This window comes from Emys orbicularis, chromosome 5 (assembly GCF_028017835.1).
Source record: "Emys orbicularis isolate rEmyOrb1 chromosome 5, rEmyOrb1.hap1, whole genome shotgun sequence".
Classification (NCBI taxonomy): domain Eukaryota; kingdom Metazoa; phylum Chordata; order Testudines; family Emydidae; genus Emys; species Emys orbicularis.
The window spans coordinates 12,155,805-12,179,187 of NC_088687.1; the positions used below are offsets into that span (position 1 = coordinate 12,155,805).

The 23,383-nt window shown below is 40.6% G+C and overlaps 1 protein-coding gene across 1 annotated transcript in view; it reads right to left on the reverse strand.

Moving 5' to 3' along the window:
• The window catches only part of MTHFD2L (methylenetetrahydrofolate dehydrogenase (NADP+ dependent) 2 like), a 65,985-nt gene that overhangs the window by 15,043 nt on the left and 27,559 nt on the right, over window positions 1-23,383 (reverse strand). Inside the window, exons 3-5 of the mRNA XM_065405331.1 lie at window positions 20,996-21,118; window positions 14,087-14,239; window positions 12,579-12,686 (exon numbers count right to left, since the gene is read on the reverse strand). Of these exons, the coding sequence (XP_065261403.1) occupies window positions 12,579-12,686; window positions 14,087-14,239; window positions 20,996-21,118 (384 nt within the window). The remainder of the gene's footprint in view (window positions 1-12,578; window positions 12,687-14,086; window positions 14,240-20,995; window positions 21,119-23,383) is intronic.

Here is a 23,383-nt window from a genome sequence, read left to right on the forward strand (position 1 = left end):
TATTTGTGTATCTGGTAAAATTCCTATTAGACAGACTTGAGAATGCCTGTCATTAGGGGAAGAAATTAGCCAGACCAAATCATATGGTATTATCAAGTGACGTATCTTGGCTGTCCTATGCCTTCTTCTCCTAAACCCCAGGAGAAGCGCAAAGATAGCTCATCTCACACTGCTCAGACACATATTATTCCATTAATATGGATGCCAAAAAAAGTAGAAAGGAAAATGTCTCCCAAATCTCCATTTCTGCTTTTCTTTCATTGCAGATGCAGAAAAGTCTTGTTCCACCATCTCCTGTTACTTGCTGTTAAACAAAGAGCTGATCACTCATCTGTGCCAGAGACCATAGGAAGAGTTTTCATGCATGGCAAATGGAGGCCTACAGTCTTTTGGGCAAACTCAGAAGCTCTGGAGACCTGCCCTTGCATGGGTGTATGTATTTAGGCAAGGACAGTTCTTCTGTGGTGCGTAACACTAGATATGAAAAATCGTACAATTGTGGGGTACCTGAGAGTAGCCCATCATGCAAATCAAGGAGGTTTGTGAGCATGGGGACCAAGCTTCCTTGTTGTCTTCCAAAAGCAAGGAGGAGATAATTGGGAAAGCAATGAAGGTAACAATCAGCAAAGGAGACTCTTTCCAGGCCCTGAGCTTGATACCAGCTCTCTTTCTCTTTGCTGTCTTCCCTGCATATCCTGAACCTGTTTCACCCCATGTTTTTCACCCTCCATCCATCTCAGGTCCCTTGGCACATTGTCTCCTCTTAAAATTTTACATTACAATTTTCACTATTTCAGTCCCTGCCATCTGCTCTGACACCTCAGGAACATCTATTATTGACCAAATCTGCACCTCATCTCATTGCTACACTTTTCTTCCTATACCTTCAAACTGTGCCCTCACTGGATTCTTTGTTCTTCTTCCCTATCCATCCTTCATGTATCCACCCTACTGTGAAGGTCACTCCCTCTTCCAGCATATGCCTGTACTTTATGTGCTCTCCCACAAGAGAAATGAATCATGAATACTACAGTAATTGGCAGCAGGGAGACACCCAGAGTGTGGGAACAGCTTCATTGAATCAGTGGACCAGAGGAGGTTACACTGAGAGAATTTAAAAAGCTGTTGCAAAACCCACCTATCTGTTAAAGCTTATCCATAACCAAAGTTAAAAACAAACAAGGAAAAAATAAAACCAAATAAGCTAAAGGAAACAAACAGGCATAGACTCATAGAGACTGGAAAGGGTGCATCCCCTACAAAGTACCCTCTGGACACCAGCATGCAGATCTGATCTAACTGTTCAGCACTGAGGCTCTTTGTTGATGGGGTCCCTGGGGAAAAAAACCTGGATGGTTGGCTGGCTGAAACACAATTCTAAGTGACAGGAGATAGACAGAAAAGGTCATAAGGGGTCAAAGGGAGGGCAGCAACTTTCCGTACTCAAATTCAGGCTCTAAGGATGAAGAGCCTGGCTGCAGCTGACTCTGGGTGTTAGCTGGACCATTCTTCTATAATCTCTTAGCTAATAGGTCTGCTGTGACAGCAACACCCCCAATCATTCTTGTCAAGAATCCTATAGGCCTTGAGGTTACTTAAGGCTACATTTTCCTCCCTTAGCATCTTAGGGATCAATAAATGAAAGGAAATGCACAAACCAGGTATGGTGGAAACAGAAAGGAGATGTTATTCTTTCTGGAAATCTGCTCTCATATCTTTCAACTTACTGATTATCATTGGCACAAAAAAAATTAATGAGGGAGCAATTCCACTGGTTGTTTAGATGGCAAAAGTTTATCTTCTTCAAGGATCTCTCTCTCACATAAGTGAATGGATACTTTAGCCAACCTGCTTGCATATTGAGATGCTTATATGAGATGAACCTCTTTTATAGTTAATTTATTTTTTCCACCCAAATTGCAGAAGAACCAGATCTCCTCTTAGGAAATGCTATGGGTTCATTGATATAAATAATAGGCTCCAGATTGTCTGCATTGATCCATTATTGCTGAGATTTCAGGAGAGAGCACTGAATGCCTCACATTGCCAGAACAATCTAGACTCTGGAAAACAGCTTGAGGTGTAGATGCTATCCCGAATGGAAGAGCTTTATGCTGGTACTAATCATTCCACCAAGGGCAGGAATTGATAATGCTGTGGAGCTACTGGAATGTGTAACACAACTCCTCCGAGCATAAGTAATGCCCCAGCTGAGCTGCTGCCGCCACTGATCTCAAATTTCTTGTAAAAAACAAAAGAATTCAGCTATTTTACATCATTGCTTGGTATCCTTAAACTTCAAATGAACTGTGAAGAACAGGGTAGCATGCCTACCTTCCAGTTCTGGGCTAAAACTGCAATACCAGAGATGCAGTGCTGTAGACCTGCCTTCTTTTCTGGACTGATGGGGAGATCAAAAGGGACAAAGCCACAGAGGAGGAAATGTCCATGAGACAGCAATTAGAAACTGATGTTATCAGTTTCCATTCCCTTAGGGAAAAGAGTCAAGGGAGGGGAAATATAGACCTGACATTATGGAATCCAGAGCCAAGAAACATAGATGTGTATCTAATAGGGGATCTCTGAAAAAAGAGCCACCTTTGCAACAGCAAATATGGGTACAGTTCTCATTAAGATTTTAGAAAGGAAGACTTTTATAAAGCTGAAAAGTCCTTCCACACCAACTTTCACCAAAGAAACTTCCTCTGAGGAGAGGAAATGCCAGCTTGTTTAGAAAAAAATACCTTTCCTTCATGCACATAATCACACAGCCTTTTGAGCTATTATATTGTTGGCCAGAGATTCTGCAAAGTCAAGAGTAGGCTGGAAACTTAATCAGCTTCTTAGGATGAACATTACAGGCTTTCCCTAGAACTTCTGAGGAAGGATTTGTCCTTAGGCAATCCCTAAAGCCAAAGAACTAGCAGCTGCATTGAAGAATGGGCTTCACATCCACAGCAGTTATCACGGGACTTGTATGAACCTCAAAGTAGGGAGCTTTTCTGTTTATTTTGTGGTTAGGTTAAAATACCATACATATATTTTTTCTATACACCATTACCTAAACTTCAAGAATAAACTTGGAGGAAAAGATTTTGCTGACTAAGGCTTTTTGTGTGCTCCTGCAGAATCACTCCACCAGCCTGCAAATAGAGTTAGGATTGCAGCCTGGTTTCTAGAGCAGCGGTTCTCAAACTGTGGGTCAGGACCCCAAAGGGGGTGGGACTCCATTTTAATGGGGTCACCAGGGCTGGCTCAGACTTGTTGGGGCCTGGGGGCGGGGCCAAAGCCCGAGCCCCACCGCCCAGCACCAAAGCCAAAGCCCAAGGGCTTCAGCCCTGGGTGGCGGGGCTCAGGTTACAGGCCCCCTGCCTGGAGCTGAAGCCCCTGGGCTTCGGCTTTGGCCTCCCCGCCCGGGACGGTGGGGCTCAGGCTTTGGACCCCTTGGGGTCATGTAATAATTTTTGTTGTCAGAAGCGGGACGCAGTGCAATGGAGTTTGAGAACCCCTGTTCTAGAGAAGAATACGATTTCCTTTCTGAGGCCAGCATCAACTTTCCTGCCAGAGGGATCAGATAGGAAGGTGTTGCCATCTGCAGGACAGAAGGACTTCTAGAAACATATCAGTATAGTTGAATCCAGCACAGGAAAAGAGCCCCATAATTGTGATATGTCTGTAAAGAATTTGTATCAATTTATCAAAACTTTTAGATATGGGGGATTCCTCATCAGGAACATCTCTGACCTCCGATACAACCTAATCCTGATCAGATAAAGCTAGACAAGTTCTGTATCTCCTCTCAGCATCTAGAAAGATCCCTCCGTGTCCCCAACTTTTTCAGCTTTAAGACAAGCCTGTAAATCCATAGAAAATAATTTAATCAGATTATTGATGCCATCCAATTTAACGTTCCTCAAAGAGTCATTGTTTGAGGATTTGTATTTATTGTACTCACTGGGTTCTTAGGAGGAAGAGGAAAACCTTTTAAAGTTTCTTTTGAAGGTGTGTGGGTTTGTTTGGGGGTAGATGTCTTATTCTTAGGAGAAACTGAGGGTGACTATTTTTACTTACTTTTCACCTTTGCCCTTATTGGTGGAGGAGGGATCATTGTTGTCAGAGAAAGAACCGCTCAGAAGAAATACAGTGGTTTAGTGAGATTTGGCAAGGAACAGAGGGCTGTTCCATCAAGAGGTCATAAATGTTTAAAGTGTGGTTCTGCTCTAACCAGTGGCTGCAAAAATGACACTGTGGGATTAGATGCTTATTGCCCTTCGCTGATTTCAGATAAAATTCTTAATTTTATAAGTAAAAATATGCATTTTAAAAAATGTTAGACCTTCAAGCCCTCCGTGAGATCTGAAAGTCAAGCTTTTTTTCTTTTCTCCTCACTCATCATCATCAATTACTCTGAGCCAAAATGATGTGTATTGGATTCCAGATGCTCCTTAACAACAGGTTACCGTATGCTAGGTGGGGCATCATTGGTGGGATGGTCTTGGGACATAACCCTGTGAGGTTTTTGATTTGCAGGGAAGTCGGGATCAGAATGAGGGAAGAATTCTGACTAGTATCTTACTTTTTAGAAGTCAGATGGTAAGAGGTAGCTGGTTTATGAGGGTAGGTTCAAACATTGTATGATGCAAATTATAACTCTTAATGTAACCAGGAAACATGAACGCTTTAAAAAAAGATTTATTCCATTAGATCATTTCACCACAATTAGAATTAATAATAGAAAATCCAATGAAGGTTCCCTTAGCAACTATCTCCTTGCTCTCAGGGATTACAAGAATGTTGTCCATTATCTGAGCATTGGGTAACTTGACTACAATGCAGTAAATAATACACATAGTATACATAAAAGAACTTCACTTTGTTTTATAACCAAAGATGTGACTACTGTTGCAGATTACAAACATGTAAGTATAATAGATATTTGTAATCTGCAACAGTAGTCACATCTTTGGTTATAAAACAAAGTGAAGTTCTTTTGTGTATAGTATGTGTATTATGTGTATTATAGTACGTGTAAACGGAGTGTTTTGAGGAAACCAACAAAACACTTCCCTTGTTTTATCATTTCCCTCTCACCTGGGCCCTGATTCACCTGGGCTGCGGCTGAGCTGAGGTTGCGGGCACCTCATAAGTACAAAGGTGGCTGTACACTTCTTTTGCACCTCCCAGAGTAGGCTACAGCAGGGGCTGCTCTAAATATGCTCAGCCGCAATGACTCCCCACAGAGCCACCTAGCACTCCAGTGTGGCTGAAGTGCAGAGCTCCATTCCACCATGACAGGGGCTGTATAAGTTCTGCTGGCTATATGCCTCTAGGGAATCCCCTCCTTCTAAGACTGGGAGCTTTCCACAGAGCCATCATACAGGGGTCACAACACAGGGCAGAATCTAGCCCTTTGTGTCTGTAATTCAACCATTTTATAAAGACTGATTAAATAGGGATGGAAATCGAGCCTACAAAGACAACTTTTGGATCGTCTACAAAGCTCCTATCAAGCCAAATAAGGGTTAAACTGATAGAAGCATCTTTAATTCATTCATCCTCTAATAAGTCACCCAATTCCCAAGTTACGGCCAGCTTTTGGGTTGGCAAAAGCCCTGTTACACACCTACACATCCATCTTCCTTTCATTCCCGCACTTGTTTTGTTACGGATGCTTTGACTAGAAGAATAGATAATTTAGCCTATAAAAATACAAAGACACCTCTCTAGAAGTACAATACATTTGACTGGGAGGAAAGCAGCACATTGTATCTTTGCCAGCCAAGAGCATGTTGGGAGTCTCAACATGGGGGGGGGGGGGGGGAAGAGTAGGTTGGAGGCACAAGTTGGGAGCAGATACTGTGGTTGAATTTTAGGGGAGGGGGAATGTGAGGAGGAGCCAAGGGCATGATGGTGATCTCCTTTATCAAGCTATACCAAAAAAAATGGATTCTATTCAGTGGTTGGGTGAAGCTTTTGGCTGGGTCCGCTGCCTTGTTCCCCTGCTTCATTTCCCCAATGTTCATAAATATGAAATCCTGCTTCAAAGGAGAGCCAATGAAAAAGCCACTTATATGTTGAATAGTACATTATGCACAGAGACACAGGAGGAAAAGGACCTATTAGTAACAATAGTCAGAAAGTAGAGGCTTCATCCTTGACAAATAAAACAAGCAAATAAAGTCCTACAAAGTATATGCAGGGTGAACATTTAAAGACCATATAAGATAATGCTACCCTTTTAGAAGGCAATGTTGGATGACAGTCTATTGTGTACAATACAGAAATGAATATTGAGTCTACAGAGATATTCAAATTCTGGAAAGAGTACAGAACTTGACAAATTAGCTCAAGGGGCATGAAAAAGATTTCCCAATGAAGCAAGGCTCACTGAATTTAAAGATATGTTTTGAGAAAAGGTGACGGCAAAGGAAGTGTTATTATAGCTTTTAAGTACCTCTGGGGTGAAACAATGAAACAGGAAATATTTCCAGGAGGGGGTTTTCAGAAAGCTGAGTGAATACTGCAAAACAGCATTTGCAAACATTTGCTGGAATAAAAATCCATAGATGTATTTCAGTGGTAATTCATAACCCTTTCATTTGTCTTTCACAAATATTCATACAAATAACTTTCATGTGCAAGAACGTTCATAGAAAGAAAAAGTCTTACAAATACCTGTGCAAATATATAGTTGCAAAGTTTTGTGACAGAAGCATTTGCATGGTCATCTGGAAACTGACTTAAACAGCTTCAATTCCTCCCCCTGTATATAAAAGTTTCAGACAGCCAATCATGGAACAAAAATAGCAGCCCTGGGACTCAGATGTCCAGTCACACAGCATAAATAATGAATTATGGATGGTGAATAGGAGTTGCTTATAATCTGTGAGCAATCCCATAGACTGAAAGATATTTGCATAAAACATTAATCAAATGAGCTTGAAAAAGAAGTTCATACTAGCTTAAGTCTGTTGATCTAAGTAAATCTGCAAACAGACAAAGAACTAATTTACTCAAATAAACTATTTGCTACAAATACTTTACACAGTTCTGGATATCAAATGTACATGGAGGATTCATGGAATCATAGAATATTAGGGTTGGAAGAGACCTCAGGAGTCATCCAGTCCAATCCCCTGCCCAAAGCAGGACCAACACCAACTAAATCATCCCAGACAGGTCTTTGTCAAGCCGGGCCTTAAAAACCTCTAGGGATGGAAATTCCACCACCTCCCTAGGTAACTCATTCCAGTGCTTCACCACCCTCCTAGTGAAATAGTGTTTCCTAATATCCAACCTAGACCTCCCCCACTGCAACTTGAGACCTTTGCTTCTTGTTCTGTCATCTGCCACCACTGAGAACAGCCGGGCTCCATCCTCTTTGGAACCCCCCTTCAGGTAGTTGAAGGCTGCTATCAAATCCTCCCTCACTCTTCTCTTCTGCAGATTAAATAACCCCAATTCCCTCAGCCTCCCCTCGTAAGTCATGTGCCCCAGCCCCCTAATCATTTTCGATGCCCTCTGCTGGAATCTCTCCAATTTGTCCACATCCCTTCTGTAGTGGGGGAACCAAAACTGGACGCAATACTCCAGGTGTGGCCTCACCAGTGCCAAATCTAGGGGAATAATCACTTCCCTCAATCTGCTGGCAATGCTCCTACTAATACAGCCATTATGCCGTTGGCCTTCTTGGCAACAAGGGCATACTGCTGACTCATATCCAGCTTCTCGTCCACTGTAATCCCCAGGTCCTTTTCTGCAGAATTGCTGCTTAGCCGGTCGGTCCCCAGCCTGTAATGGAGCATGGGATTCTTCCATCCTAACTGCAGGACTCTGCACTTGTCCTTGTTGAACCTCATCAGATTTCTTTTGGCCCAATCCTCCAATTTGTCTAGGTCACTCTGGACCGTATCTCTACCCTCCAGCGTATCTACCTCTCCCCCCATTTTAGTGTCATCTGCAAACTTGCTGAGGGTGCAATTCATCCCATCATCCAGATCATTAATAAAGATGTTGAACAAAACCAGCCTCAGGACTGACCCCGGGACACTCTGCTTGATACTGGATGCCAACTAGACATCGAGCCGTTGATCACTACCCGTTAAGCCCGACATTCTAGACAGCTTTCTATCCACCTTATAGTCCATTCATCCAATCCATACTTCTTTAACTTGCTGGCAAGAATACTGTGGGAGACCATATCAAAAGCTTTGCTAAAGTCAAGATATATCACATCCACCGCTTTCCCCATATCCACAGAGCCAATTATCTCATCATAGAAGGCAATCAGGTTGGTCAGCCATGACTTGCCCTTGGTGAATCCATGTTGACTGTTCCTGATCACCTTCCTCTCCTCCAAGTGCTTCAGAATGGATTCCTTGAGGACCTGCTCCATGATTTTGCCGGGGACTGAAGTGAGGCTGACCAGTCTGAAGTTCCCTGGGTTCTCTTTCTTCCCTTTTTAAAATATGGGCACTATATTTGCCTTTTTCCAATCATCCGGGACCTCCCCCGATCACCACGAATTTTCAAAGATAATCGCCAATGGCTCTGCAATCACATCAGCCAACTCCCTCAGCACCCTTGGATGCATTAGATCTGGACCCATGGACTTGTGCATGTGCAGCTTTTCTAAATAGTCCTTAACCTGTTCTTTCACCACTGAAGGCTGCTCACCTCCTCCCCATACTGTGTTGCCCATTGCAGCAGTCTGGGAGCTGACCTTGTCTGTGAAGACTGAGGCAAAAAAAGCATTGACTACTTCAGCTTTTTCTACATCATGTGTCACTAGGTTGCCTCCCCCATTCAGTAAGGGTCCCACACTTTCCCTGACCTTCTTCTTGTTGCTAACGTACCTGTAGAAACCCTTCTTGTTACCCTTCACATCCCTTGCTAGCTGCAACTCCAGTCGTGCTTTGGCCTTCCTGATTACACCCCTGCATGCTCGAGCAATATTTTTATACTCCTCCCTAGTCATCTGTCCAAATTTCCACTTCTTGTAAAGCTACATGTTAGGGGCCTAAAGGACAACAGTAGTAAGTAATAGGATGCTCAGGAAGCAGGCCGAGCTTTCATTGGAGCAAATACATTCACACGGCAGTCGCTACAAAGAAAACACTGGGAGAACTGGTTCATTTAAATACTGTATCAACAATTCTAAGCATGGGAGAACAGAGGCAAATCCTGAATACAAGTGAAGAAAACAGGTATTTAACTGGTCCGAATATCTAAGCTGTGAAACAGGTCATTACTAACTAATTCCATAGCAATTTCTCTTTCTGATTATAAAACAAAAAGTGTCTCAGATCACTAATTCTTCTGAGTCTTGGCTGATAGAAGCCAGAAAACTGTACAGTAGTTTTGCCTATCAAACGTCACTGCTCTAATTAGATCAGCATTGTAGATGGGAACTTGGAAAGTTAGTCCTGCTTCCTTAAACCTCATAACTAACAATATAAGAGAACTAATTCTTCTTCCGGGGCAATGAATGGCAAAATTCCCATTGATTTTCATGAGAGCAGGATTGAGCCCAAAGCTTTTCACTGACTATAATTACTACACAAACATACAGAGAAGTTCCAAACACTAACTTTCCCACAGAGGCTTCATGGAAAAAACAACTATATGATTAGTAAGAAGCTTTCAACATTTCATTATATTAATAATACATTTCGCTACACTCCTACTAAACATGACTGAAATTAAGCAACACCCATTTTTACTTCATTTATAAATGACACTTCTGAAGTTCTAACATCAAAACAATGTTGCAATAGGGTAATATCTTATTTAAAATTAAATAGCATTTGTTATTCTTTTTACTCTGCAATTATAGCGGCATATCAGTGCCGCTATAACTAAGGAAGCATCAGTCATTCCATTATAAACCTTATTTTCCCTTATTTTCACGGGGGACATAAATTGAACCATAACTAAATTCCTCCAGGCTAAGAGTTAACGTTATAGGTCTCAGATGAAAAGATACTTTGGTTTTCATTCATAAATGTTGATAAGCACAACCTAAATAATATGGTATACTACAAAAGGGGTCAGATATACATACCAATAATTTAAAAGAATATACAAAAAATTAAAAGTAATATACAAGTTTGGAAAATGAGGGATGTATCTGCATTATTTTTTTCTAAATATCATGTGTACCTCAGTTTACCTCTGTGATATCACCCTGCCTGGCTCCACAGAATTATATCAAAGGATGCTATTAGGGGAAAATCAACGGGAAATGAAACTGTGGCAAAAATAAGGTACAGTCCAGAGAACACCACCTTGTGGAAACAATGAGGAAGCTATCAATTGGGAAATACCCCGGGCTAGATTCCAACTAGGCTGGCAAAGTTTACTCTTCCATACCTAGGATCATAGGGGATGCTAAAACCTTAAAGATGCTGGCTTAGGGAAGAAGGAGGTAGAGTTAGTTGTCAGTAGCTGCCTGGGGGGAGAAGACTCTGACAGAGACACACTAAACCACAGCAAATCGACTCTCTCTCTCAACCCAGAGATGGAGACAGCCAGGCAGAAGGGAACTTACAAAAGCTTGCAAGGAAAGATTACGGGGTAGGTAAAGACCTATGCGTATAAATGTTTTTGTTGTTATCCTTTGTTGTGTGAATTATGTACATTTGGCTGAATAAACAATGCTTTCTTTTGAATAAAATATTTTTGAGTCACTTTAATCAGCAGCTGTTTCAGGCTCCCAGAGGAAAACAGTTGTCAGGTGCCAAACACAGTTGGATCTTTTGGGTTTACATGGTTAGTAAACAGGAGACTGAAGCCCAGAGATCAAGTCTCAGAGCGGTAGGACCACAAGGTTTCACCTGAAAGGGGTGAAGTTAGCTAAACCTCTCCCCAAAGTGGTGCAAGTTGAGAGAGATTAAAAGGGGTCTAACGTGCATCTCGCCCTGTAACCGTGACAACATGACTGACAGAAGATACTATTTTAATACATTGAAAAATTAATCATTGTCAACAGTTTTAAGCTATATTGGAGCAAACAAAGTTGATTTGTTTTAGATGCATTTTCTCATTAATATATCTTAAAAACCCATCCTTATCTGAAGTCAATGGAACTATTTATGTGCTTAAAGTTAAGAACGTATAAGTACTTTGCTGAATCAGGGCCTTAGGTATACGGAGGCAAAAGGGGAGGGCCTGATCCTAAGGCCAATGGTAGCAGCAGGAATTCAGGAGATGCTCAGCACCTTTCAGGATTTGATCCTTATCAGTTGTGTAAATTAATACTTATCGCTCAGTAAGATGAAGTCCAAATTAAGGGCCATACATGAATAGTCCCATTTAAGTCAATGTAATTATTTGGGAGAGAAAGACAAACTGCATTTGTCGCATAGCTTTGAAATCAAGATGAAATGGTTGTTGCTGAGACTATTCTCGGTGATGAAATATTGTGATTGGCCCAGAAAAAACAAGGGACAAGGAAGACAGGAAGAGAAGGAGAGTTGGGATTATGGACAGTTTGTCATACTGACACTGTGAGCTAGAAACAAACTACCATTTCTGCTTCGAGATTTGTGTTTCATAGAATCATAGAATATTAAGGTTGGAAGAGACCTCAGGAGGTCATCTAGTCCAATCCCCTGCTCAAAGCAGGACCAACACCAACTAAATCATCTCAGCCAGGGCTTTGTCAAGCCGGGCATTAAAACCTCTAAGGATGGAGATTCCACCACCTCCCTAGGTAACCCATTCCAGTGCTTCACCACCCTCCTAGTGAAATAGTGTTTCCTAATATCCAACCTAGACCTCCCCCACTGCAACTTGAGACCATTGCTTCTTGTTCTGTTTCTTAGCAAGCTTTCAGTAAGGTCCTAAGTATGGACATGTATAAAAAATTAAGTCACTGCATATCATTTTAAACATTTCTATGGTCAACATTTCTTATAGAAAATTTAATTTAGTTTTAATCAACCCCTTCCTCAATACATTGTTAGAGACAACTGTCTAACTGCTTCAGTTGTGCTTATCATCAGATTCAGCGCAGAGGAATATCTATCTTGGGAGACTGGTTCGGTGTTTGTGTGGAATAGATTTGTTGGTGAGTAGAGAGATTTCAAATCATTGGTTATGCACCTAACAAGGTAAACTTAGGAACTATACATTAACAAGATTGCTAGGCTGTGTTCCAAAAACGACAACTGCCTCCTGGCCAAATTGAACATGTTTATTTTAAGTAGGGATTGATGAATCTCAGAAGTGCAGAGTTTGGGCTGAATTTGGATAAGTATCCAAAAGTTCAGATTCTTATCCAAACAGTCTGAACCTCAAGAGTTTAAACAATTAAGCTGGAAATTTAACAAGAACAAATATTTTCACGAGATTACGAGCATGGTGTTTTCTGCATGGAAACTGGAAGGAAACATTATTAATCCAAACATATTCGGAACACAGAAAAGATTGTTTGAGTATGATTCTAAAAAAATAAAGTGATGGTACTACAGATGAAATGTTCCATTTTCTTTTCCCCCGCCCCTTTTCCTCTCTCTCATTCTGGGCACCTTCACTGATCAGGTTATTAAAGTAAAGCATAATACTCTTGGACATACCTCCAGGCCTTTCATGTTCTCCATCTGAATGTAAAAGCATTGAAATAGGCATTCCTACATTCTTAGATCTTCCAGCTACAACAACATTTTTTCCAAATGTTTGTATTCCTTACAGGGAAAAACGAAATAAAAAATAATTCAGCTAGTCTAAAAGACCCAAAAAACCTCACCACTTGAACTTGAATATATTTTTTCCTATTTTAGTTTTAAAATAGGTATTTTCATAATAGGGAATTTTTGCCCTCAATTTTATATTTTTCTGCAGAACTTATCCAATTTATCACTTAAATTATCTTTCATTACTTAAAATTGATGTTCATATAAACTCTAGTACAGGTACTTGCATATGATATTACAAAAATATGCAAAATATATTGGTGACCATAAAATTACATCATGAAAGATCAATACATTGTTTTGACTATTGTCTCTGTGCTCAATTTATTGTACATCTACTGGCTTTAAATATCTTATTCTATCTGCAGAATACTGCTCCATCCATCTTACTATTCTTTAAATATTCTTTTAATCCTTTCTTCTCCATTCAGTCCAGTACTGTAACATAAAAAAATAATATGAAGCAGTACATGTTTGCTGCCAAGTTTTGAAATGCCAAACCAACTTTTGACAGCAATAGTCTCTTCAGAGACTGCACTACTTCAATGCAGAGAGAACACTTATTTCATTTCAATTTATTCAACTAGTTAAATTCAATGATGAGTTCACTGAAAGTTAAAACATCAATTGGGAGTTGAAAAAGAAGGAAAACTTCTTTTCCTCTTCTGATCTAGGAATAAAAACTTGGTGAAAGTGCATGGGATCTACTAGTTCTAAAATCTGGAAGTACATGGTGACCAGAAGTAATCTGTTCAATTCACTAAACTACAGATAATATTTACTTTGTTTAATAAATCAGTTAGTTTATCACACGTTTTGAAAAACTTTGTTTTACATTTAAAACTTTTTTTCTTATGCATCCAGCACATTTAAGGTAGCTTTATTTAAAAAAAAAAAATTCTGTTTTTGTTCATTTTTAATTGAATTTGAATTTCCATCTAAATAGAATTTGGCACAAATCACAAGTAAAAAACGAATCATCATCTAATAAATAAGAAAGGCATAATCCTTCATTTTCTAATATAATAACATATGTAAAAGTTAAGAATCTCAATGAATAGAAGTTAAGCTCAACTAATCGCTTAAATAAATGTATATAGTGCATCCTCCTGGTAAGCAAAAAGAAGCACCAAATTTAGTGAAAGGCTATATTTAGTAGCAATTCAACATGTTTTAAAGGTTACCAACTAATGAGAATCAGACTTTCTTCAGGAAATAGTTTATTTAAATCAAGCTTTCCTACTTACTGATTAAAATTGATTATTTAAATCGCTTTGATTTAAATCAATCCATCCTGCTGTATTCTATCATGTAAATATCTTTGTATATGCCTTCTTGCCAGCATTCATTTTTCTTCTCCAGAGCATTTCAATAGACATTTAGTTTCCTACCTGTTCTTTTTATAATTTCCCAAACAGCAGCAGCGGTGGCAGGTATTACAGAAGGTTGATCAAGACACAGTCGTCCAATGTTGATAATATGGAATCCATCCACATCCTTTTCAGGTGCAACAATATTGCAGACTGTTCGTTCATCTATATGATCTGGAAAATTGTTATTTAAAAATTATATTTCTTCTCAGCTGTCAACAGAAGTGAGCACTCCCAGCCCAACTATTTTATTTTTAAGGAAAACCGCATGTATTTTATTCAGTTCAACTGTCTGTCAGGTCACCATTATTATTCACCATGACTAAACTGCCAGCCTGATCCTTGCTAACCCTACATATGGCAATCAGTAGTTTAACTGAGATCTATTTCAAACAGATTTAGTTAAATTATCACATCTTTTGTAATATAGACAAGCCCAGATACCTCGTGAGTTAAAATTTAAATCTGTTGTTAAAATATAGTGTTCGTTGGTCTGTGTGAAAATAGTGTAGTGGTTTCAGTCCAGGTTCCAGTGGATTGATGTCTGCAACACTCAGAAACCACCACCATAAATGACACTCTAAACAGAGTAGTGAAGGACCAAATGAGAAAGGAGATTGAATTACCCTCTCGCTCTTAGGGTATGTCTACACTACCCGCCAGATCGGTGGGCAGCGATCGATCCAGTGGGGATCGATTTATCGCATCTAGTCTAGACGCGATAAATCGACCCCCGAGCGCTCTCCCGTTGACTCCTGTACTGCAGCACCGTGAGAGGCGCAGGCAGAGTCGACGGGGGAGCGGCAGCAGTCGACTCACCACAGTGAAGACACCACGGTAAGTCGATCTAAGTACGTCGACTTCAGCTACATTATTCACGTAGATGAAGTTGCGTAACTTAGATCGATTCCCCCGCCCCCCCCAGTGTAGACCAGGGCTTAGGATATGTACACAATCACTTATCTCAGCAGATGTTGCTCAGGGGTGTGTAAAAAACACCTCCCTCAGCGGCATAAGTTACACTGACATAAGCGCTGGTGTGGACAGTGCTATGTTGGCGGGAGACACGCTCGTCGGGGGTGGTTTAATTATGTCAATGGGAGAGCACAGAGCAGCTACATGAGAGATCTTGGTGCAGCTGTGCTCTGTAAGCTGCCTAGTGTAGACAATGCCTTAGAGGTGGCCCCTCTAGATCAGTGCAGAGGCCTAAAGGCAGGGCTCTGCAAGAAAGAGGGGAGTTTACAAAGCTACTACTATAACTGTTCTGAGTATATAGAGAGGACTTCAATCCCCAGGCTTTGAGGTGGCACCTTTCACCAGTTCTAAATTCACAAGAAATACTTAATGAACAACTCTCACCTCCACCCTTGAATCTGTTAATATCGCTGCTGCTGCTTTTCAGACAAAAACAATGACTCTAGAGCTAAAAGCCAGCACACTCCAATCTATTCCCAGAGTCAATCATTAGTCAGTAAATCAGACTTTGTCCTCCTTACTTATGTTACACTGCCATCATATGGCCAATTCATTTCACTGATTGAAAACTGCTGAAATTAATACTAGATAACAATGAAGTTTTGCACTTTAAAAACAAACAAAAAACCAACACTTTCCAGCCACAGATCTCAAAACAACTTAAGAGATATTAAACCTCAAAACCCTTTGTGAAATATAGATTATTTATCCCCATTTTACAGATGGGGCAACTGGTGGCAAAGGTGGAAACCTGATCTGACTCGCAGTCCTGTGCTTTATTACTATTATTTGCATTCCAGTAGACCTTAGACACCCCAGTCAGGGCCCAATTCTGCTAGGCACTGTACACATGTGTACCAAAAAGACAGTTTCTGCCCTTAAGAGCTCACAATCTAAGTGCATGATGAGACAGCAGGTGGACACAACAGAGGGGAACACAAGGCAACAGATTATGATTAGCTCAGTAAGCAGTAGTCACAGTGCACCAACTGCCTAGTCATTGCTGAGTGTTCTGTAGGCATCACAGCATGGGTGGGCTTTTAGGAGAGACGTAAAGGAGGATAACACAAAGGCTTTGTGAATTTTTACACATAGCTCATTCTAAGCATAAGAGATAACATGAGAAAAAGCATGAAGCTGTTTGAAGGAAAATTAGACTAATGGGTGATAAAGGTTAGCACTGCTGGCGGAACAGAGGTGAGGTTGACCACTTGATAGCGTACAAGACGCGATAGGTAGGACTGAGATATGCCATAAAAAGGCCTTAAAAGTGAAGACAAACCATTTGTTTTATGCGGTGGAGAAGGGGGAACCAATGGAGGAATGCAAAAGGAAGTGACAGAGCAACACGTCAAGAAAATTATCATTGCGGCAGTGTTTTGAGTGTATTTAATGGGTGGTAGGCAAGGTGACTTTTATCAAGACTCGAAAGAAAGAGGTTGCAGTAGTCAAGTTGGGAGACGCTGAGAGCCTGCATGAGAGTTTTAGCTGTGTTGACAGAGAAGAGAAGCTGAATCTTATGGTATGCCTACATTGTGAGCTAGCGGTGTGATACCCACCTCATATACATATACTTGCACTAGCTCTCTTTGAGCTAGCATGCTAAAAACAGTAGAACAGCCATGGTAACATGGACAGTGGCAAGTGGTGGCACAGACTAGCTGCCCGGAATATGTACCCACAGGATTCAGGCGAATTTGTATTCCGGGCAGCTAGTGGCTACATTACTATTTTTAGTGCGTTAGCTCGAAAAGAGCTAGCACAAGTATGTGTACAGAAGCTGCCTATCACACCCCTAGCTCGTAGTGTAGACATATCTTTAGAGACATTGTCCAGAAAGAAGCAGCAAGATTTAAATGTAGCCTGGATGTGTGGATCTAGAAAGAAGGCAGAGTCAAAAGAAGATGCCAGGATAAAGTGACAAGGAGGACTACAGTGTTGTCCTTGGTGACAGAGAGATGTTGAGATGTAGAAGAGTAGTTTGGGAGGATGTCTACAGTGTAGACCTTACAGCCGCTGTAAGGTCTCCTGTGTAGTAGCTCTATGCCGGCAGGAGAGAGCTCTCCTGTCGGCATAATTAAACCACCCCTAACGAGGGCCGTAGCTATGTCGGCGGAAGAGTCGGTCAGGGTGTGCTTTTTTCATACCCCTCACCGACAAAAGTTTTGTTGACAAAAGTACTAGTGTAGACATAGCCCTAAGAAGCTTGCTTTAACCATGATACCATGTTTCCTCTGGAAAAAAAATTAAATCTCTCACTTCTATTCTAGCTACTATTTTATCAAATGATGTTTTTCTTTGGAAGCTATACAACAGCTGTAATTAGTTATTGATTTGTTAATTAGTTGGATACTGGTTTGTTTTCACATGGGGAAAAAAACATGCAGAAAATGCTGTCCAAAGCCTATGATTAGCAGGTATGAAGGGGTCACCTTTAATGAAAAACCTTATTAGCAGAACAAGTAATCTAAAAACAGAACAAAACAAAACAAAACCCCACTTGCATATCCCATGAAAATGATAAAGTTGGCCATGGTCAAGTAGAAAACAGAAAGATGTTTGACTCAATGCAATCAATACAACATTTTCTGGGATGCTAATTAAGAAACAGCAAGTACTTTATTTAAAATGTTTGTGCTTTGAGATGGAGGGGAATACACAGCAGCTGCCAAATGCCAGTATGACACACAGCACCCCAAAATGAATAGGGGGGACCAGGACCCTACCTCTCCCCCACACACTGGGACTCAAGCAAAGGATTGTGTCTAAAAGATAAAGGCCTAAAATGGTTAAATCTCTTGACATTTGTACTACCAGACTGCATCTGCCGTAGTATCCATGGGAGCGCACTGAGCTATATAAACATGGACATCTCATATGCTTGTCCCACTCTGCACATGCATCGATCTGAGAGCCACCTATGAAGGGACCCCTCCATGCACACCTATACAGGGGTCACATTAACCAATGCTTTCTGGAGCTCCACTTATGCAAATTAACAGGTAATTGAAGCAAATCATTAAGTAGTTCAAGGTACTTCTATCTATTTACTACTTGTAAAATTAGGACTTCCCTGGGGTCAGAAACAGTGAAGCAGTTAGCAAAGCAATCAGATCTTATATTTCTAATGGCCCATTTTTATAATTACCGTCGCTCATATAGGTGTGTGTTATATAATTAGTTTTTATTATAACAATTATATTTTAATATTATAAATTATTTTCCATGATACACATTTAATTACTATATTGTGTCTGAGCAGTGTTCCAATACCTTTGGAAAAGAAAGAGATTGCAGAATATAAAAACACCAAAGAAAAAGCAGGTTCTGTCCTTCCAACAGTTACAGTTTAAAAAATAAATAAATAAGAGGCTCTTTGTGGCTGACCATCAGTTGTTAATTCATTCTAGAGAAGCTACATAGACCTAGCATTCCCAGATCTCAAAGCAAAGACAGCTCTCATTTCGTGTGCGTGCATGCATGTGTATGAAAATACCATAGGAACAGATTCTCTACCAGACAAGGAAAGAGATGCAACTGAATTTCTTAGCAGTGTAAGGAAGAATATTGCCTCATCTTTGAGAGCACCCAAAAGAACCAAATTACCTTGGGAAAAGGCTAGTGTTTATTTTTAAAAAATGAATTGCATACTTAATGCAAAAACACAGTGCTCAAATACAGAATGGGGGACAACTGGCTTGACAACAGCACTGCTGATAAGGATCTGGGAGTTGTGGTGGATCACAAGCTCAACATGAGTCAGCAGTGCGATGCTGTTGCAAAAAAAAGCAAATGCAATTTTAGGTTGCATTAACATAGGCACAGCATGCAAGTCACAGAGGTGATAATACTGCTCTACTCAGCGGTGGTTAGGCTCAGCTGGAGTACTGTGTCCAATTTTGGTCACCAGTATATAAAATCATAGAATCATAGAAGATGAGGTCTCTTCAAACCCTAAGGAGGTCATCTAGTCCAACCTCCTGCTCAAAGCAGGACCAATCCCAACTGAATCATCTCACCCAGGGCTTTGTCAAGCCGGGCCTTAAAAACCTCTAAGGATGGAGATTCCACCACCTCTGCAGAGAAACTGGAAAGAATCCAGAGGTGAGTGTCAAAGATGATCAAAGGGATGGAATGCAAGCCATAGGAATAGGGTCCTACCAAATTCACGGTCCATTTTGGTCAATTTCATGGTCATAAGATTTTAAAAATCGTAAATTTCATGATTTCTACTCTTTAAATCTGAAATTTCATGGTGTTGTAATTGTAGGGGTCCTGACCCAAAAAGGAGTTGGGGGGGTGCTTTGCAAGATTATTGTTGGGGGGCTTGAGATACTGCTGCCCTTACTTCTTTGCTGCTGCTGGCAGCAGCACTGCTTTCAGAGCTGGGCAGCTGGAGACCAGTGGCTGCTGGCCAGGAGCCCAGCTCTGAAGGCAGAGCCACTGCCAGCAGCAGCACAGAAGTAAGGTTTGCTGGGCCCTCAGTCAGCAGCCGCCACTCTCTGGCCGCCCAGGTCTGAAGGCAGCAGCGCAGAAGTAAGGATGGCATGGTATGGTATTGCCACGCTTACTTCTGTGCTGCTGCTGTCGGGGCACTGCCTTCAGACCTGGGTGCCTGGCCAACAGCTGCCGCTCTCCAGCTGCCCAGCTCTGAAGGCAGCGTAAAAGTAAGGGTGGAAATACCACAATCCCCCTAAAATAACCTTGTGACCTCCTCCTCCCCCCCCCAGCTCCCTTTTGGGTCAGGACCCCCAATTTGAGAAATGCCGGTCTCCCCTGTGAAATCTGTATAGTATAGGGTAAAAGCACACAAAAGGCCAGATTTCATGGTCTGTGATGCATTTTTCATGGCCACGAATTTGGTAGGGCCCTACATATGAACAAAGGCTGAAGGAACTGGGTATGTTTACTTTGGAAAAAAGAGGAGATTGAGGGGGAACATGATAGTGGTCTTCAAATATTCAAAAGGCTGCCATAAAATAGATGGAGAAAAGTTATTTTCTCTTGCCACAGGGCGCAGGACAAGAGGCAATGGGTTCAAACTACAGCGTAGCAGATTTAGATTAAATCTCAGGAAAAACTTCCTAACTGTAAGAACAGGAGGACAATGGAACAGACGCCTAGGGAGGTTGTGGAAGCTCCTTCACTGGAGATTTTCAAAAGGAGGCTGGAGAGCCATCTGTCTTGGATGGCTTAGGAACAACAAATCCTGCATCTTGGCAGGTGGTTAGGCTAGATGAACCTCGTGGTCTCTTCTAACCCTATGATTCTATTCTGGGGAAAAATCTGGAACTGGGAGTGTGTTGGGATAACCCAGTGGGGATTTTGAAGGCTGGTAAGAGACAAGGTGTGGCTGGCTGGCTGCAGCACACAGAGAGACATAGCTGGGAGTGACTTACATGCTGGAGGCTGTTTGTGAGCAGTCCAAGCTGGTGGCTTCAGTAGCAAAGCATTGGAAAGGGCATCCCAGGTTACAGGGCGGAGTGACACAGCTACTCATTAGTCTGGACTGTACCCAGGTATGTCACAGCTTCCCCAGCCAGTGAGTATAGCCCCACCCCCCTCACACACAACACAAGGGAGTGGGAGAAAGTCTGCCCAGTTTATAAAGAGAGACTGACTTATAGAATAATTCCTGTCCACCTTTGAGAAAATATGTGAGATGCACAATATTCCAGGGCATAAACAGATTAACAGGGAAATTTGTGCATTTGATAAGAAACCTCAGCTTCAATAAGAATAATGTCCACTGTTTCATTCGTGAGATACAGGACAAAATAAGGAATCAATATTAAATAATGGGTGTAAGCATCATGCAGCAGACTCATTATAATCAGCAGTTTCCTCTGAAGAGCTTTTTATACCAATGGGTGCAGCTTGTATACACAAGTTGTTTACAGTTTTTCTCTTAAAACTGTCCAAATTTAAAGCATATAATAAAATTGCATTACTTACCTGGAAGAGGTAGCTGGACTAATATACCATTAACTCTTGAATCATGGTTTAATTTGGCAGTCAGATCTAAAAGTTCTTCCTGAGAAATGTCTTTAGGCTTCAATATTATCTCACTACAAATGCCTGATAAAAAAGCAAAGCAAAAGACATTTGCAAAGTGCAAGCTTTTTCTAAGGTGAGCTGAGACATTTTTGGCGAGGTTTTTTATAAGTGCCCAGCACTCACCCAACTCTTCTCCCATTGACTGTCTTCAATGAGCACTTAGGAAACTCTCACCTTTTCTGTTTAATTTTAATAGTATGCATATATAATTCATGTGTAATCTTATAAAGAAATTCATAGGAAGTTAAATGTCTTAATTCAGTAGATCTAACAATATTAAAAACAGATTTATATATGTTTGGAAAATCCTAATCAAATAATTTGTCAAGCAACATCGTAGAATTGTAGTTGTATTGATATCAAAGTGATTCAGATTTCCATTTAGACTGTGGTGTTAATTCAGGAGGGCTGCTTATTCTTCCAATGTAGTCATCATTAAATGTATTTTTCCTGCAGGATTTTAGAGGAAACATTTATAATAATAAAAGTAATTCTTCTATTGATGAGACAATATAACAGAATTCTAATTTCATTTTATATACCAAGTTCTCCATCTTCCCTATGAATTGAAATAATAAAGTTATAGGGGAAAAATAAAGATTTTTGCAACATCATATGACATTCCTGAGCAGTTCAATGTTTTTGTTTTGTTTTTAACTTAACATAAAACCTAGTGCATGAAAACAATACAATTTAATCTAAAAATATATAAAACCAACTGACTATTAGTGGGTCAATTCATTCTTTTCACTACTACAGGTAATAAAGTATAAGACAAGGATTTTTGTTTGAAGCCGGTATTCTTAAGGACATCTAAAAGAAACACCCACACCCAATCTGTTTTATATTCTTATACCACACTCATCACCATGGTGTCAGAGCATCCTGTCCCATACTATAATCTACAACCCTTTCCAAGCAGGGTAAAGATGTGAAAACTGAAGATGATGAAAATAGGAGTAAAAAGCAAGACTGTAACAGGATGGTCTGCCCCCTTTAAAGTAGTGTGGACACAGAGCCAGCTAGCGCTGTTAAATTAATTATATATCAGTGTTTCTCCTGTTATTCCTTTCTTCACTGCTACTGAATTTTCACTGCGATCAAAAGACTGATGTAAGATAAGAGGTGAAATTCTGCCTCTATAGAAGTAGTGTGTCTATTAGGTAGAATGAAAATAATATTGTAGCTGAGCAACTGGCTGCATTACATATATTTGCTAGGAATTACAGTTTTCTTTATGCCGAGATGTAGATGTACTTCTTGTAGTCACACTGTAAATGAAGGGTGCAAAAACTGATTTTAACCTATTTTGTTAGGGAAGACCTGGATCCTTTTTCTCCCTCTCATTTTTCAGGTAGATGGTCTAGATGACCGTATACGCTTCATTTTTGCTTGAGGGGGAAAAGTTGTGATTTTTTTTGGTGAGGTACTTTGTGGTTTTCATGTAATTTCTTATTGTTTTAATGATGATATTTGAACCAAAGAAAGAATGTGCTTTGTCTTAGGAAAATAGATACCCTCTCTAAGCAAGAACCCTGAGCCCGCTCTAAGGAATACTGAAAGACATGTTCGTCAGGAAGTTTGGGCAACTTAATCCTAGCCAGCGATATTATTGCTATAAATGATACTTGGTAGAAGCTATTAAAGGGGATTGATTCGAGAAAGATATCCATAGCTAACGGCATGTATTTTTAAAATGGTATCTAAAGTTAAGCAACTAAATCCTTATTTCATCATATAAATAAGTGGACTGACTTTCAGAAGTGACTGAGAACTGAGCACACTTAGAACTTACATTTGAAGAACAAAAGCTAGGCCTTTAGCATGGTGGATCCCACTGAGAAATAATCAACCTCGGAGATGGAATTGTAAGCAGAGGCTTTTCAGAATTTTGATAGTGCAAAAGAGTTAGATGAGTTATGGGGAGTAGTGGTGAGGCAGTGTGGTCTACTGATTGGGCACTCCACTGCAGAATCTATGAGCTATTTACAGGTTTCAGAGTAGCAGCCGTGTTAGTCTGTATCCGCAAAAAGAATAGGGGTACTTGTGGCACCTTAGAGACTAACAAATTTATTAGAGCATAAGCTTTCGTGGGCCCACTTCATCAGATGCATAGAATGGAACATATAGTAAGAAGATATATCTACATACAGAGAACATGAAAAGGTGGAAGTAGCCATACCAACTCTAATAGGCTATTCTTAATGCTGCGACTGCTGCTTTTTGGATTTAGAGGTGTGACGCTGTTGCTTTTATTTATGAATCCAGAAAGAAGGTATTCAGTGG